The sequence below is a fragment of the Echeneis naucrates genome, chromosome 19, assembly GCF_900963305.1.
Source record: "Echeneis naucrates chromosome 19, fEcheNa1.1, whole genome shotgun sequence".
NCBI classification, from domain to species: Eukaryota; Metazoa; Chordata; class Actinopteri; order Carangiformes; family Echeneidae; genus Echeneis; species Echeneis naucrates.
In genome coordinates, this window is record NC_042529.1 from 11,417,766 (window position 1) to 11,433,537 (window position 15,772).

Below are 15,772 nucleotides of genomic sequence, written 5' to 3' on the forward strand. Positions count from 1 at the left end.
CAGTCAGAAAATAAGTGTTGCTTTCTTCTTACTAGTCAAAAAGTTATACAATTTCATGTTTTCACTTTATAGTTATTTTTACTGATAGAAAAAAGGATCAGTTACTTGTCCTGGTTTCCCCATTCTGATTACAGAGGGTGCTACTATTTTATTTCCACTGACAAGGCCTAGAAAGGTCATCCAAGGTGAGGTTGACAGCTCAACGGACTCGGCTTGGCACGTTTGACCCAGCACACCTGGCTCCTAACGTATGCTGATTCTGACAGCTGTAGCTGCTCTCGCCTTTTCATTGAGCTATTTTAGAGACACTTTTATACATTATACAAATCATCTTGTTTTCAAATTGTCAGCAAGTAGGTGCCAGGTTGGCTTTCAGCACCAGTCTCCTCCAGGGTGTTCCATGCCTTTTTTTTTTAACATGGTAAAAGAATTTCAGCTATCCAAAATAACCGAAATATTTCGCTTTTTTATTTTTCCTTTTACAATACAATGTAATATAATAGCACATGGCATGAGATGTTTTCTGTTATAAGAATAAAATCAAATAAATAATAAAGTAAGTGCATCTTGATATAGAAATAAATAAACTTGGACAGGCCCAAAATAAATGGTAGTGATTGGTTTCTTGTAAAAAACACATGCTCCAGCAGCTAGAAGAACCTGTATGGTAGCCATGCTGAGTAGGTGCAATACTTAATGAGACACTTCCAGGCAAGTGACCTCCATGAGTTTGAGCTTGATATCTTCTGTCGAAATTTCAAAAACAGTATTTTATCCAGGTGTCTTCTGAAAGGCAGCTGTTGGTTTCCATGTCTCATTTTTGTTTTATGTATGTGGTATTCACTGTTTTAGTTTACAGTGGTCCTCTATAAAGTCTAGAGATGACTTTAAGCACTAATGAACACCTTAGGTTAACTGTTTTCAAACGCCTTGTGACTTTTTAACATAGAGCTCTTTAGGTGGTGGTGTACCTGAAGAAATCTGAGACCATGTAGTCTTTTCAACTCTTCAGTGTTGCCTGGTTGAAAATGGTAAAGCTTGAGGAGAGACTTCCCCCATAGTTGGCATCCATCTTACTTGGGGCAAAGTCAAGATCGTAGCCGCACCATTTCAGGATCTTTTCCTCTTCTAACATATTGTTTCTTGTCAACATTTAACCATGTTCTCAGAGATAAGTTGACCAATTAATTTCCTGTTTCCATCAAGTATTTAATTAGTCTTTTATCTCCTAATTTTGCTTCAATTGGTATCATTTCTTCAATTTCCTTCCAGCAGAATAGGATCCTTAGCTGGGCTGATATGAAGTAATCTTTTAGGCAGGGAAGAGCCAGTCCACCTTTGTTCTTTGGCAATTGAAGAGTTTGGAACCTTATCGTCGTTTTTTTCCCCTGCCGGATGTAGCGTGATCCAATTCGTCAGTTTTCTGGAATAGATATAATATCCTTGGCAAGATGTTCATTCAAAATATGCTGCTTTTATTTACTTTCATCCCTCATCTGCTTTCCTGCCCGTGATGCTGCTTCGCATTTTTATCAGTTTCAGAACAGAGAAACATTATCAAATACAAACATGAACACTAGTAATTCTCCTCCTGGGAATCAAAGGTAACAAGGTCAGTGTGCAGTGTCAGCTCTTGTGCCAGTAATTCCTCACATTTCCTGGTTACTGGAAGTATTACTGTGACCAAGTGGGTGAGATCCCTCTTTCACTCAACACTTCACCTACACTAACTCCGTTATTGCCTTTCAACTTCATTTGCATTGTCAGTGTGGTCATGAATTAAAACAAGCACACAGATGTAAATACTTGCCTTGTGTTGCAAGTTTGACCATTGCGTTTTTGTTCTTTGCATTATTCTCACCCATCAAGTAGGGTGAGAGCAAAAATCAGTCCCCCTCCCCCTGTTGGGAGGGGGAGCCTGGTTTTTATGGTGCTGGCCAAATCAAGATAGGGGTTTTATTTTAAATGAGATCTTTTCTTTTCAGCATAGCGTAATACGTTATTTTCACGGTGAAAAGTGAATTGAAAGGTACTTAGAGAGGCATAATTAATGAAACAGGAAAATCTGCTGTGTTTTGGTTCTAACTGAAGGTTAAAAAAACTGCCAATATAAACCGATTTTTTTAACATTTTTTATTTATTTAATTTTATTTATTTATTTATATCTTTTTTTTTTTTTGCAATGATGGGTGGTGAGACCAGGTGAGTTATTTCTGTTTTGTAGAAACACAGATCTCTGTGAATAATCTGAAAAACCTGAAAAATTTTATCCACCATCTACCTTTAACCTACATCCAACTAACAGCACGCACACAAACACACGTACGCACATACAGAATAACATATTTGGAGGGAATATATCCATAAAACAGGTAACAGAATGAGTGTTAAACCAACATTGATTCATTCTTCACATGGTTTCCTTGTCTTTGTGGGGAAATGCAATAAACCCTTTCTTCTCGGTGATGACTGTAAACTTAAATAAAGAGGGGCGTAACCTTCTCTTCTTACTGAAATAAGACATGGGCATCATCTATCGTGTGCTTATGACATCTTACTTTACTGATCATAGTAATATTATGTGCCAGTCTGACACCTATCTTAGGCAGTTATATTACTCGATCCATTGTCAGGCATCAAAGTTTGTTATAGTAACAAGAGGTAATAAATCGCTTCTGTTTTGGGTGTTGCCACTTTCAACAGCCAAGCATCCCTGAGGTGTAATAACTGACGATTCCAAAACATTGTGTCGTATCTCCATGAACGTCATACTGAAATATTTTCTTTCCGATGTTCATTATCTGAAGGGATATCGCTGCAGGGATGAAAAGGATTATGCTTATTGATTATTGCTGACCTGTATTGTTCATGTGCTCATGAGCTTTCATTGTCCAGGGTGACTCAATCTTTCATAATTGCACAGGCTAAACAAGTTTGAACTTTAGTGTGGCACAGTTCTGTGCTTCCTCTTTCACTTTGTGAGGAATGGGTTCGAAAACCTACAAGACAATGGCTTCATTATCTTGTGGTCAGCTGATTAAGCTGCCTACTGAGCAACAAGTCCTGGGTTCCTGCTGTGAGACATCATTGGCTGCATGTCGACTATTTTAAAACAGAGTAGCCCCCCAAAAAAACCTTTCAAACAATAACCCGTCAAAGTGCACCGAACTGTTAACGGCTTTCCGTTGCTTTGATCCAAAATGCATTCAGCCTTTCAAATTCACAAAAAGTTTTCCTCAACAAGGGATCCATTGTGCATGTGCTTTTGTAGAAATGTAAAATGTAAACTTACGTAATTGTAAAAATGTTGAAATCACTGCAGCTAAATTTACTGCTGCACCATGAAAATTGGGTTAAAGTACAACAACGTAGCACATTTCAGCTGGATGTTGGTTGGAAACAGTAAAGCCATAAAACTGTCCAAGCACGTAGAGGTCAGATATGACAGGTCACAATGTGCGTATCGACATAACCTGATGATAACTGGAGCACGCAACACCGCAACTCCTGAATTTTTACACTCTGTCCAACCCCCTAATTATGTCATGATCACAATGGGGTCAAACTGTCAAAGACGCTCACGTCCTCTCTTATTTTGCACATGACAGCAAAAGTCCTAACCCTAACTCTTCCAGTCAGGGAGCCTAACCCAGAGTACTATTGCTTTTCCCTCCACCTTACACTCCTTCCCAGCAGTGTAAATGAATTCCCTGCCTCATACAGGGGAAAGGTGTGTGAACAGCTTTTTCTCTTCGACACAACAAATCCAAGCACCCAATACACAAATAAATAAAGGATGTCTCTCATTAGTAATGCACATCTTAATGCTAACTGTTTTCGGGTCAACAATTCATTTTGAAACATGGACAAAGTGTTACGGTTGTGTTAGTAGATTTTTACAGAGGTTACCTCCGTGCTGCCAAACAACTTTCCTGTTTGCCGGTTGCTTCAGTCCAAAATCATGCTTATTAATGATAATTAATTAATTAGAGAGAGGATGGCTTGTGTTTGTCTCCACTGCAGGGACTTCTCATGTACAAGAGGATGCATGCAGCCACCGATGAGTCTTACTTTATTCAGCTGGTATTATCATACACTTTATAATATGGACTATTTCTTTTGAGTAAGTACAACATGCTATTTTTATGTATTTTGTTAAGCAAAATGCACGCAACGAATATATATATATAGATTTTGATTTTTTTATTCTCATTTTTTGATTCTTTTTATATGCTTTGCTACTAGTACAAGAATAAAGTCATTCCTATTGTAGTTGCTATATTTTGTAGATGTTCTGGAACGCCCATGACTTTGATATGCAGAGTATTTTCAGAATGCCCACATAAATGCTGTGACTGTTGGATAATTATATCTGTGGCTGAGCACCCAGCGATCCTTTTGGTCCAACTTCACACCAGGGCCCTCCCTTTTTACATTCATGTGCCTTGATAGATCAGTGTCTGAAAGTGTGACATACCTCACGTATAACCTTGGGTTTTTATCTAGGTGGTGCACCCCTGTGCTTTGTGTATTCCAGACAACCGTCTGTATCAGTTATAAAAAATGTATCTTTGAGTCTAATGTGTGAAAGCATTATCGATTTCTCCTTTCTTTTCCCTGTCTGGTCTGACTGACTAAATGGTATTCAATCAGATACTGTTTCTGATTCATGGGAAAAGGATAGGACGTATCCACTTTGCCCCATATAATTACCCAACGGCCTGGATTCAGGTGCAGTTTTTACATATGGATGGAGCAGAAGGTAGCTGGGTGCTCACAGTCACCCAGCTGTAAGATGAAATAGTTTAACTTCAACATAGTGAAACTTGGCACACATTTGTACAAAGCGCTGTTAAAATGCATTCATCGTGTCGTGCTGAGACTTGAATATGGAACAAAAAAAAAAAGAAGAGTCTTCCTCATGAAGATGAATCTCAGTGGCAAATTACAATTTATTACAAGTAGGCAATGTAAATGGGAAGATCAAAGAATTTCTTGTACTTATAATCAATAAATGTCTTCATAGATCAAATTTTAGCGACATGCTGGCCTGTACTAGTGTACTGAAACATGAAAATTGTGCAATGTTCATTACAGTTGTTATCATTGGTGACCTTGGAATTCAGATCACTTCCATTGAAAGGATTTCCCAGCACTTTAAAATATGGGCTTGTGTAATGAAGCATACAGCATCATCAGAAACACACTCCTACGATGACACTGACACTTCAGTGAAACATGGCTGCACTCACACATCCCGGACAGCAGCGTTGAGGTCCCAGGTTACAGTTTGGTACGGGGAGACAGAGACTTTTCCAAATGTCATGAAGGAACGTCTCTATAACCCAGACATCGAGCTGCTGGCTGCAGGAATGCGCCCGTATTATTTACCAAGGGAGTTCACGTACACCATTGTTATCACTGTTTACATCCCCCCGTCAGCTGATGCAGCGGTAGCCTGTGAAGTCATCAGCTCCACCGCTGCCAAACTACTGACTGAACACCCAGATGCATTCATGTTATATATTTTATTCCCTATGTGTAATGCTGCTGTTACACTGCAATTTCCCAGTCTGGGATAAATAAAGTATCTATCTATCTATCTATCTATCTATACGCTCTAACTCACACAAACTCAAAAGCCCACACCCTCCCACACAGTGTCACATTTCTTTTCCGTGTGACTGAAGTAATGAAGTGACATTTGCGTACGCTGTTTCTGCACCAGGTGCTGTGTTGTCATCTGGTTGAACCTTTTGTTCACAATCATTCTCTCCATCCTGAGTTTTGTGTCAGTGATTTAACTTGTTGATAGATTTATCATTAAGTGTCTGTTACCTAAACAGAAATCTAAATATTATTCATAGTTGTTATATTATTCTTAAGAGTGATTGTGCAACTAACCCACAGATGTCACCTGTAAGGGTTACATATTATGATCACATATATACTTCTGTACATATGAAAATAAATGTTTAAATAGGTGAACTGCTACATTAGCAACATTACAAATAATACATTAGCAGTACATGTAGCAGTTCAGCATACCTTACATTGCACTAGTCTTTTGTTGCATGCTGAAACTAATCAGCCTTATTTAATTTTCTCTTCTGGGAGCTTTTCAGTTTCACAGTAAATGTATCCACAATTCTCACATTTACAATCCAGAGAATTGTATCTGGATGACTCCTGATGTAAGTGAGTCATCCAGATACAATAACCTGAGAGCAGAGTTAAGTCATTTGATCTCAATCCCAAAAAGTTCATTACAACTTTAAATGATAGTCACATGATATTTGGGCTTAGTCTATGAATCATGAACGAAAGAAATAAAATTTCTGGCTGCTGGTCAGTAAAATCATTTGTGTAAGCTCTGCTTTGTGGGTTACTTAGATCATCCTTCAGGGAGCAATCTTTCCATCCACAACTAAACTAGGGATAGGGGTGCTGGTATTACAAACTCAGATTATCTAGTCATCATAGATGAAAAATGAAACAGTGAGATGAAATTTCTGCTGCCCTTACTTTGCATTTTTACAGTAGAACCATTATTAGTGAACTTGTCCAGTATAAAATCAAATAAATGGCTCTCTGCTATTTTTCCAGGAGTCCAATAGATGACATGTCAGATTAACCCTCAACCTTGTTAATGGTGGCGTACAAGGATCGGTAGATTTGTTTGACACAAACTAAAGGCAAAGCAGGAGTTTTGTGCTGTTTAATTCGAGAATACTTCAAGTTTTGGAAATGTGCCACATGAACAGATATGGATCAGTGAAGGAACTAGTGCCAAACCAAACATTGGTACACAGGGTTTTTCATTTTTCATTTTGAGCCCTTGTGGAAAATCAAGCAAAGAGCATGTTTCATAGTGATGACAGTGAACAAAGAAGATTTGTTGCGATAAGTGACTTCATGAGTCTGTTGTATTGTTCCTATTTAGGATGGTTCTCATCTTGATTGTAAGGACAAGTAAATAAGTGAAATTATGTTCTTTGGAGTTTTTAATGAAATGTAAATGTCTTTCATATAAGAAGAATGAAAAAGTATTTTAAAAAAGAAAACTTTATTCAATATTATACAATATCTTATATTCAAAAGTGATATTGAGTTATAAACATCAAAGCAGCATATATATATATATATAAATAAATACATACACAAACATATATATTTAAAATCTTACACTCACATGTAAACATTCGTAAAAGGTATCACTTGTAGCTGCATGTTATTATGTAATATACAGCTCTGTAACTTCATCCATACAGGTACAGCCGCACCTACAGCGCAGCATAATGGCTTGTAAGTCTGTGTGGGAGCAGCTGCAGCCTCCAGGGGAAATTCCACTTCATGTTCTGTTTGCTTATTATCATTTTTAAATACTTACTTCAGTACATAATGTAATAAAATCTTTTTTGAATCCACAGCTCCTTAATCATTGACTAGTCAGACTCCGGCCCAGAGATCTCTGGTGCAATCCGCTCTATAGAGTCTGTGGAGGAGCTTTGGGAGTGAGGGGACAGATGCTGGGAGGCTTGAGGTGGGTCCATCCCAGAGTGCATCAGGGGTAGGTAGATGTCATCCATGTTTGGCAGCACAAACACTTTCTGAAGAGGAAAAGCAGATTGTAAGTAAGACTTTCGAGACACAATTGAGAGTAAACATTGAGCGTGATTGTTTTTATTTATTTCTTTTTTTTTTTTTTTCACCTGGAACTCATCCTGCAGTTTCCTCTCAATCCACTCAGTGATTTGACAAAAGGTCACCTCCCTCTCCCCCAGCTTTGGGCAACAGTGTAGATCCAGCTTAGGCGGCTCAGAGAAGCTGTACCTGCAGAAGCGATCCTGATTGTTATGGTCAAAATATGTATCTCAATTAATAAATGTTTCTGTAACAGGAGATGAGGTGTGAGCAGTGAGTGGCGCCGCAGAAAGTCACAATCACAACATGCTGCTTTGTTTCAGTGCATTTCTAACATCAGTGCTGGTGCTTCAGAATAAAGAAGAAGCTTAAAATCTCAATGTTCATCCCCAGAGCTGCTAAATCTTATCTTGTTCATACCATATCCTGTCAGTAGGTGGTGGTGGGATGTTGACCACCAGAGTCCCTGAAAGCTCCTGAACCTCCACAGTGAGCAGCAGGGGCATGTTCGACATCTCTTCAAACTTCTTCTTAATGAACTCGTTCTCTGTCGCCTTCTGGAAATACTTGGATTTGGCGATTTTGTCCACAAATCTCAAAATCTTCCTTCCAGTCTTACCACCCCCCGTCCTGTGAGAGAAGATTAGAGGAGAGCAGTGGAAGTCATTCCTCTGTAGTTTTCAGAGGAAACTCAGCATTTCAGGAGAGAAGCTAAATGAGAAGCTAAAATGTGTATGCAGTGAGAACCATCTGGAGTGTGATGGCAGTCCAGTTTGTTTTTCGACTAGTGATTCATTTTTGTTGTTTATGTGAATATGAACAGTTAGCAGCAGCAACCTGAAATACATTTAGCATTTTTTTTAAAATAAAGATAGCCTACTTAGAACGTCTCTTGCTATACGGCATTTCGTTCTCTATCAAGTCATGTATGCTAATAAGGGAATTTACAGTATAACCTTTTGTACTGAGGACACACGTCCACTCAGGCAGTATTTGTGTTTCACATTCCTCTACCTTACCCTTCAACAATAGGTGTGCATCCTTTCTCCGCCACCAGCCCCTGAGGCTCAGAGAGAAGCAGCTCGTCCTCATCGGATGATCCAGCACTGGAGGACTCTTCATCACTGTCTGCTAACACACTGAGGGTGGGCCTACACCTGGGTGGGTTGGGGGGGGGGGCACAAGTGTGAGGATGCTACTGTTTCACCAATAGGAAGCTGCAAGTATGTGGACAAATCTTGAAATTATTGTAATTGTTGTATTTTTTTTTTTGTGATCATCAATCACAAACAGATGTTTTCTATCAAAGCACCACAGGCTTTCCTGGACTTTAATTCCTCCACGGTGGATCGTGACAGGCAGCTCTTCACTCATAAACGTGATGTGAGGAATCAGGGGACAGAAAGACAGATGTGTGTGTGTGTGTGTGTGTCTAACCATGGGCTTCCAGCTTCAGTCGTACAGTCTGCGTCCTGGCCGCCGTCTTTGCCCAGCTTGGACAGATTGAACTTGGTCTGCAGGGTCATCTGCAGGGCACCAGTGTAGACCAACTGCAGTTCCACCCACAGGCCTGTAGGGGGCACTCAGATGTCAAAAATTAAGACAAAACTCATGCACACTGCTAAATCTGGACACACATCAGTTTGACAGGCCGATTTAACAGCTTTCACTGCCATTAACAAGCCTTATAATTAAATTGATAATAAACTACAGAAGATCATAAATCCTCTTTGGAGACTGACATGTGGACTGAGCTGCAAAGACAGAGAAATGGAAAACCGGATCACTTGTTGATTGCCGTTTGTGTAACAATGAGGTGGGTGTGACAGAGAGGAAGTGAAAGAGTCACTGGAGCATTGCCTGCCAGATGGGCAGATTGTAAAACACGCTCACAAGCCAAAATGCTTTAAATGCTAAAGACTGTAGCGTAATGTCTCCTCTGCTGATAGAGATTACAACAGGATAACAACGTCTGAGCTGGTGCTCTGCAGTCCTCACATGAGCAACAGGTCATCTTTTATCTCCTGCTCTTACTGTGTGTAGTGGGGGGGGGGGGGGGGGGGGGGGGGAGGGGGGTTGATATGATTTTTACATATAAAAAATATTTATTTAAATACTATTTTAATCTTTTAGACCACAAACCGTTGTGTGGGTGTCCTGGACTCACCTCTGTGGTTAACCTCTGGTCTGGAGGTAGCAGTGATGTGTGGCATAGAACAGCCCATATCCAACTCAGTCAGAGTCAGCTCATTCATGAAGTAAGGCAACTGTAAGGAATAGGCCATATTATATGCAGCTACATTCACATCAAAAACAGGAATAACCAAAAACAACAACTCCCACCCGGATTTTGCTGAGCTTCTTCTGGATCTTGTGGGAGACTGCGTCGGCCCAGTGCTTCTCTCGCAGGAAGTCAAAGAAGATTCGACCAATGAGAGCATTTACCCACGCAGTCTGGCTCCTCCCAGGGTACTCAGCTAGGCCACAGGTACACTGCAGAAGAAGGCAGGAAGCAACATTTTACGGAGAAACATGTTATATTATTATATTCATTTCATCTACAAACAAGACTTACTTTTTCTTTCGTGGTTGGACTTGTCTCAGTGCTGTTGGCCTCAGGACTGGTGAGGTGAAACATCTCCTCTGTGGCCAGGAGACGAGCCATGTAGTTGGAGTAGTCGAGCAGTGAAAGGCCTTTGGATCCGCTGCAGGTCTGACTGAGCGGGGCTGCAGGGTTGCAGGGGGCCTCATCATCACTGCTGCCCATCCTGCTGTTTGGGGTATTAGCTGAGGCACAAACACTCTGTGCTGGCACTGGATCACCTGCAGAATTAAAATTCAATCAACAGCTGTAATATGGAAATAATGAGCTTCATTTTCTTAATTTACTTTTCTAAGGCAAGTTCAAAAAGTACTGTTGTTACTGAATGCTAAACATTTTCTACAAGATTACAGGCTCTTGTCCTTCATAAGGGACAATTCATTTCCTTCAACACAACAGCGCAGCTATTGTTCGTGCGTTAGTGTGTTAAACAGGACTACAGCCAAGTATAACAGATCAAATGTTCTTTATGTTTTATTTAAAATGCCATCTTTATGTTTCCCAGATGCCATTGCTGTGTCAGAACACCGTACAACTGTGATATGTGTGTTCCCTGGAAAGGATCAGCTTTGAAATGCAAAGAACTAGAGCATGTAATCCATAATCCACACATATATAGCACTTGTATAGATGCTTTATCTGGAGTCTCTCTCCTTTCTAATGCATTATTAACATCCCCTCATACCTGATTTGGGCACAGATCTACCAGGGTTCAATCTGTCTGTCTCTGTTTCTCTCTCTTTATCCGTGGATGCAAACAGGAAATGACGAAACCACTCTTCTTTCTCTCGCCCTGTGCGGCCGAAGAGGTAAAGAGTAGTGGGAGGGTCATTTGCAGGATTCAAGGAATTTTGTTTTGGACTTGTTGGTTCAGCTCCTGGTGCCTCCCCACGGCACTCCTCTGCTCTTCCTCCCTCATCCTCCTGGGGGTTTACGCCCCCAGGTAGTTGGATACAGATGGGATACTTTGGGTTCCACACCCTCTTCTGTGCTAACACAGATGGCAGCAGGAAAACCTTTGGAGAACAGCAACAGAGCTTTGTGTTAATGGGTAAGAAATTAATGAAAAGGAGAAGTTAATTATACTGTTCGTTCCAATTCACATTTTTATCAAACAAGCTTTACTCCCTTTTTGTTTATTTGATATTACAACCAATTATGACAACAGATATAAAAGTTTTTCTTTCCATTCTATATCCCATTTAAAAAATACAATATCCCTAGCCACAGTGCATCAATTCCTCACAATTACACAGGCCACTATTACCTTGCTCTTTGCCAGCTGAAAGCAGCGTGACTCCACAAAAGTGGCCTTATGGGCTCTTTCGTCATATGTGGCCCTGCGGCTGATGCTGGAACACGGTGAGTCCAGACGGAGACAGGAGCCCTCCAGGGTGGCAAACACAGAGTGAGTCAGAGCCGGATGGTAGTTTTCTGGGTCGTAATCATGCATCTCATTCATCCAGCCCTGAAAAGACAAAGGAATTCTCAATGAAAGAAAGCCTACACATTGTTATAAGTGGGGCGTTAACAATCAAAGTACGATGTCTGTAATCAGCCCATGAATGAAGAAAACAGGATAAAGTAAATGTGATTGTGAAAAGATGTTTTTTCTGTCACAGATCCAAGGAGGTGGATCCAAATCATCAAATATTTCAACATAATTGAATTTTATCATGGACAGTTTAGCTGTGAAACAAATGCAGCGCAGCAGCTGAGTTTGTGAGCTGAACCAAGTAATCGTCAATTATATTGCGAGCACTTTGAGTCTTTCACTGTCCTGGATTTGACCACACAGGCAACAACCAATCAGCTGTAAGTTACAGATGGAGAGACTGGTGAATATGCATATTAAGATGTGATAATTCATCTAGGTACTTCTGTGTTAATAAGTGCCAAGTTGAAATTATTGGAGCTTTCAAAAAAATCCCAGTCCACCAGGCACAGCTCCAACTAGCATTTGGCGATTAACAGTGTTTACAAGTTGAGGCCTGGTAGTCATGGTTACCCAAATATGACATGGTATTAGTCAGAGGACTGGCATGAGGGCCAGTCAATCCTGGTATGGCAAAATGAGTTCTGAGATTAATACACTCTCAACGTCAGTAATTGCCAAGACATTTCTATTATAATATTCAGCAAATGTTTTCATTTGACTTTACAGTCAAGCTTTATTCAGTTTGAAATACACAGAAGTGTTCATTAAGGGGATCTAAATGGTTGCATAATTCCTTGATGCGTCCTCATCTCAGAAATGTCAACACCCTGACTGCTCCCATTCTGTCATCTGATTAGCAGTCAACCTGTGAGAGCACCTCACCGTCCTATCTGTCATGTCCCACTGCTCCCCAGCTGTGTACAACCCTGACAAATTGCAGCTTCCTCCTGCCTGATTGCCCCACTAATTGCCTCTGAAACAGACAGTGAATGGGCAGTAGTTGTCCTCTCTAGTTGCCCTGTGTCAAGCTCATCCAGGAAGAGAACAGTAATTACCCCAGCAGCTCCTCCACTTTTTAATATTGAAAGTTTTAATTGCATTCTGGGCACCTAACGCAGTTGCGTGGCGCTGTCAGCAGCTTTAATCTGCAAAGGAACAAGTCAGCAGAGTTCAGAACAAATTAGCACAGTTGAGAACTATTCACATGCTCTCTTGTTACTTTAATTGGTGTAGCTTTTAAACATGCTTTTTTTCTTTCTTTCTTTCTTTTTTTTTGAATGCATTCAGGAATCTGTTCCTTTCTGGAGTCAGTGAGATATTACATTTAAGCTAGTTTGAACCCTTTTTACTCAAATGGCAATATCTGAAAGACTTGTCTTGGGCCTCTTCACTGATTTGAAACAAAACTGGTTGATAAGGTCTTTGCACATTGAAGTTCCTTTTCTGAAAATCCCAAATATATGCATGAGATAGATGTATCAGGTGTATAGTTAGTATAGCTGACCAAGCCTGGATGTGTCCACAAGCATGTTTTCTGACTAACAGATCATGTCTTCTCTGCCCAATCAGTATAAAATCATCGTGTAAAAAAATAAATTTGTATATGCTATTTTATATGCCAATATCCCATTTTTAAATAGTAATGAGTCTTTTGAGGTTAACTGGCCTTTTTTCCCAAAATTATTCTTTATTCCTTATATAGATCGATTTATGGAAGCCCTGTTGAGATGGAAACAAATGAAACGAAGGTGGAAACAATGTGACCATTCCCACCTCTCTGACCAATCATTTACCTTGAGAATGTCGGGCTCGGTGTTGAGTGAGCCCCCTGTCAGAATCTCCTCCCCCAGCAGGGTCTGTGCTGCTCTGTGGGTTGGAGGTGGGAAGCGAGACTTGGAGGAACTCATCCTGATGAGCAACAGTCCGAGCATGAAACCAAGTGCCAGTCCCAGAGCGAGGCCAGAGAAGTATGGACTAAGAGGTAGGATGAAGTAGCCATATGACAGCACTGCTACGCAGAATAAACTCATGCGCGGCAGAGGGGCAGTCTGAACCGAGGGTGCAACAGGGACCTGAGACCCAGCAGGCATTTTCCCCGCCTGCCTCTGTGTCTCCTTGGCTAAAACATGCATCACATCACCATCTGTACATATTTCCAGCTCCTCATTATACTGTGCGTTGTGATGCACAGGACAGGAGCTGTGATGAATTCTCCCTCGATGTCTAACAGAAGGCCACTCAAACACAGGCAAAACCTCAGCATCACTTTTTTTGGCGTTCCTCGCTGGAGAATCAGAAAGAACCGTGTCTGTGCTGCCTTCATGTCCCAAACCTCTGGAGCTGGCCTGGTGAGTCCCCTGGGTCTTGCTCTGGTGTTTGGGGCTGCCAGCGCTCTCCTCTCTCATGATCTTACTGAACATGCTGCTCAGCGGCTCGTGGACAGCCTCCGATAGCTTCCTCTTGGTGTCCTCCAGCTCCATTTTGAAGAAGCCCCCTTTCAGGCCTTCTCCACTTGGGGAGAGTGAGCTGGGTGAAGGGGGTGCCGTGCGAGAGTCCCCATTGCTGCGGGTTTTGGGCTGGGTCAGCTGCTTCCACAGGTGGACGTTGAGGCGGGAGTCTGATTTCGACTGCGACACCTCGGGCTCAGAGTGGGAGACCTCAGTGGAGATTGACTTCACAAGGCTAAGAAGAGGCCTGGGTCTAAGGGTGGAGCCTTCTTTCAGCTCCAGCTCTGTGGAGAGAGACTTGACCAGGTTCGCAAGGGGTCGGTGGGTGGGCGAGGACGGGCCTGGTGAGAGGAAACTGGGCCCAGACGTGGAGCAGTTCCCCAGAGAGCCAGGCGAAGAAGGGGAAAGTGGGACATGGAACCCCTGGGACTGCAACCCTCTGTCATCCTCAGCAGAACGCTGCCTCTCCTTAGACAGAGATATGGACGGGCAGTCCTCATCGTGATCGAGGGAGAAGATGAGTTCACCGTCATCTAGGCTGTCCCACTCTCCCTCTGTCCCGGTCAGCTGGATCACAATCCCTCGGGGGAGATGCCTTTTGGTCCCGAAGGAGGACGCACCAACCGGGGAGACGTTGGTGGGCTCTTGGAGAAGTCTGCCACCTCCTCTTTCTTTATCCTCACTTCTTTCGCCATCTTTTTCTCCCTCCGCCATTTCTTCAATTCACATCACACAGCCAAGGCACCTACGTGTCACAACAGAATGAGAATAAATAATGAGCACTGTCAGCGGCATTGTTAAGCCACAGAGGCAGAACAAATAAAAGGAGTCGGGGAATGAGCTGCACAGGGAGAGAGGGTCTCTGTGCTTCTGTGCTAATTTCCACAGAAAGTGCTTACTTGTGCCAACTACACATTACTGTGCGAATGTCATGTAGTTTAGCTATGGGAACGCCTCTCCCATGGCCTGCGCTCCATATACTCAATGACTTTTAGAGGCATGCAAAAATAGACAAGATAGACCTTCTCCCCCACATGTTTTACAAACTAGGGCAGCTCTGGCTTGGCTCTGATGTCTTTTGGGGTCTGATTGGATGCCTATGTGGAATTTATTCAATTGGAGCAAAAAAAAAAAAAACATTATTTAGAGAATACAGCCTGGCAGCATAAAAACAAGAAGGATATATTTTTGGCTTTGTTGAAATTTTAATCTCCGCACAGATATCCAATGTTTTCACTGAAAAACAGGAGTGAGGGGGCTGGAATAATAATGCTCAGCAAGTCATCTTCCTCAGGAAAGAACTACACTGTCTTCCAGTCTCATCCTCCGAGGAGTCAGATGTCAGATGTAAAAACCCACAGTTCCAACCCTCCCTCTGATGTGTCTTAGAGCTGCTTAAAGAGTTACTTATATAACTCTGAAATGAATAGTGAAGGCAGTTTGAAGATGCTCTCTGTCCTTCCACCCATGTGGCATCTGTGTGTCGACAGCCTCCGCATAACATGTTACACAGCCACCACCTACGGACTTGTCGAAAAATAAGGCCAACAAAAATGAACACCAGGTGGCATTTGGTGGGCGGAAGGAGCATCGCTGGACAGACGCAGAGAAGCGAGACAAAGGTCCGGTGGAGACCTTTCT

General features: G+C 41.8%; 1 protein-coding gene across 1 annotated transcript; it reads right to left on the reverse strand.

The window, feature by feature from the left end:
• Positions 1 to 7,389: 7,389 nt before the first annotated feature.
• tex2l (testis expressed 2, like) lies at positions 7,390 to 14,764 on the reverse strand (the record flags this gene model as incomplete). The annotated part of the gene is made up of 11 exons (XM_029528396.1): positions 7,390 to 7,610; positions 7,713 to 7,833; positions 8,065 to 8,274; positions 8,664 to 8,801; positions 9,082 to 9,214; positions 9,812 to 9,911; positions 9,988 to 10,137; positions 10,220 to 10,467; positions 10,932 to 11,262; positions 11,514 to 11,714; positions 13,478 to 14,764. Coding segments are annotated over 11 exons (3,084 nt in total), but the record flags the coding sequence as incomplete, so codon positions are not given.
• Positions 14,765 to 15,772: the final 1,008 nt, after the last annotated feature.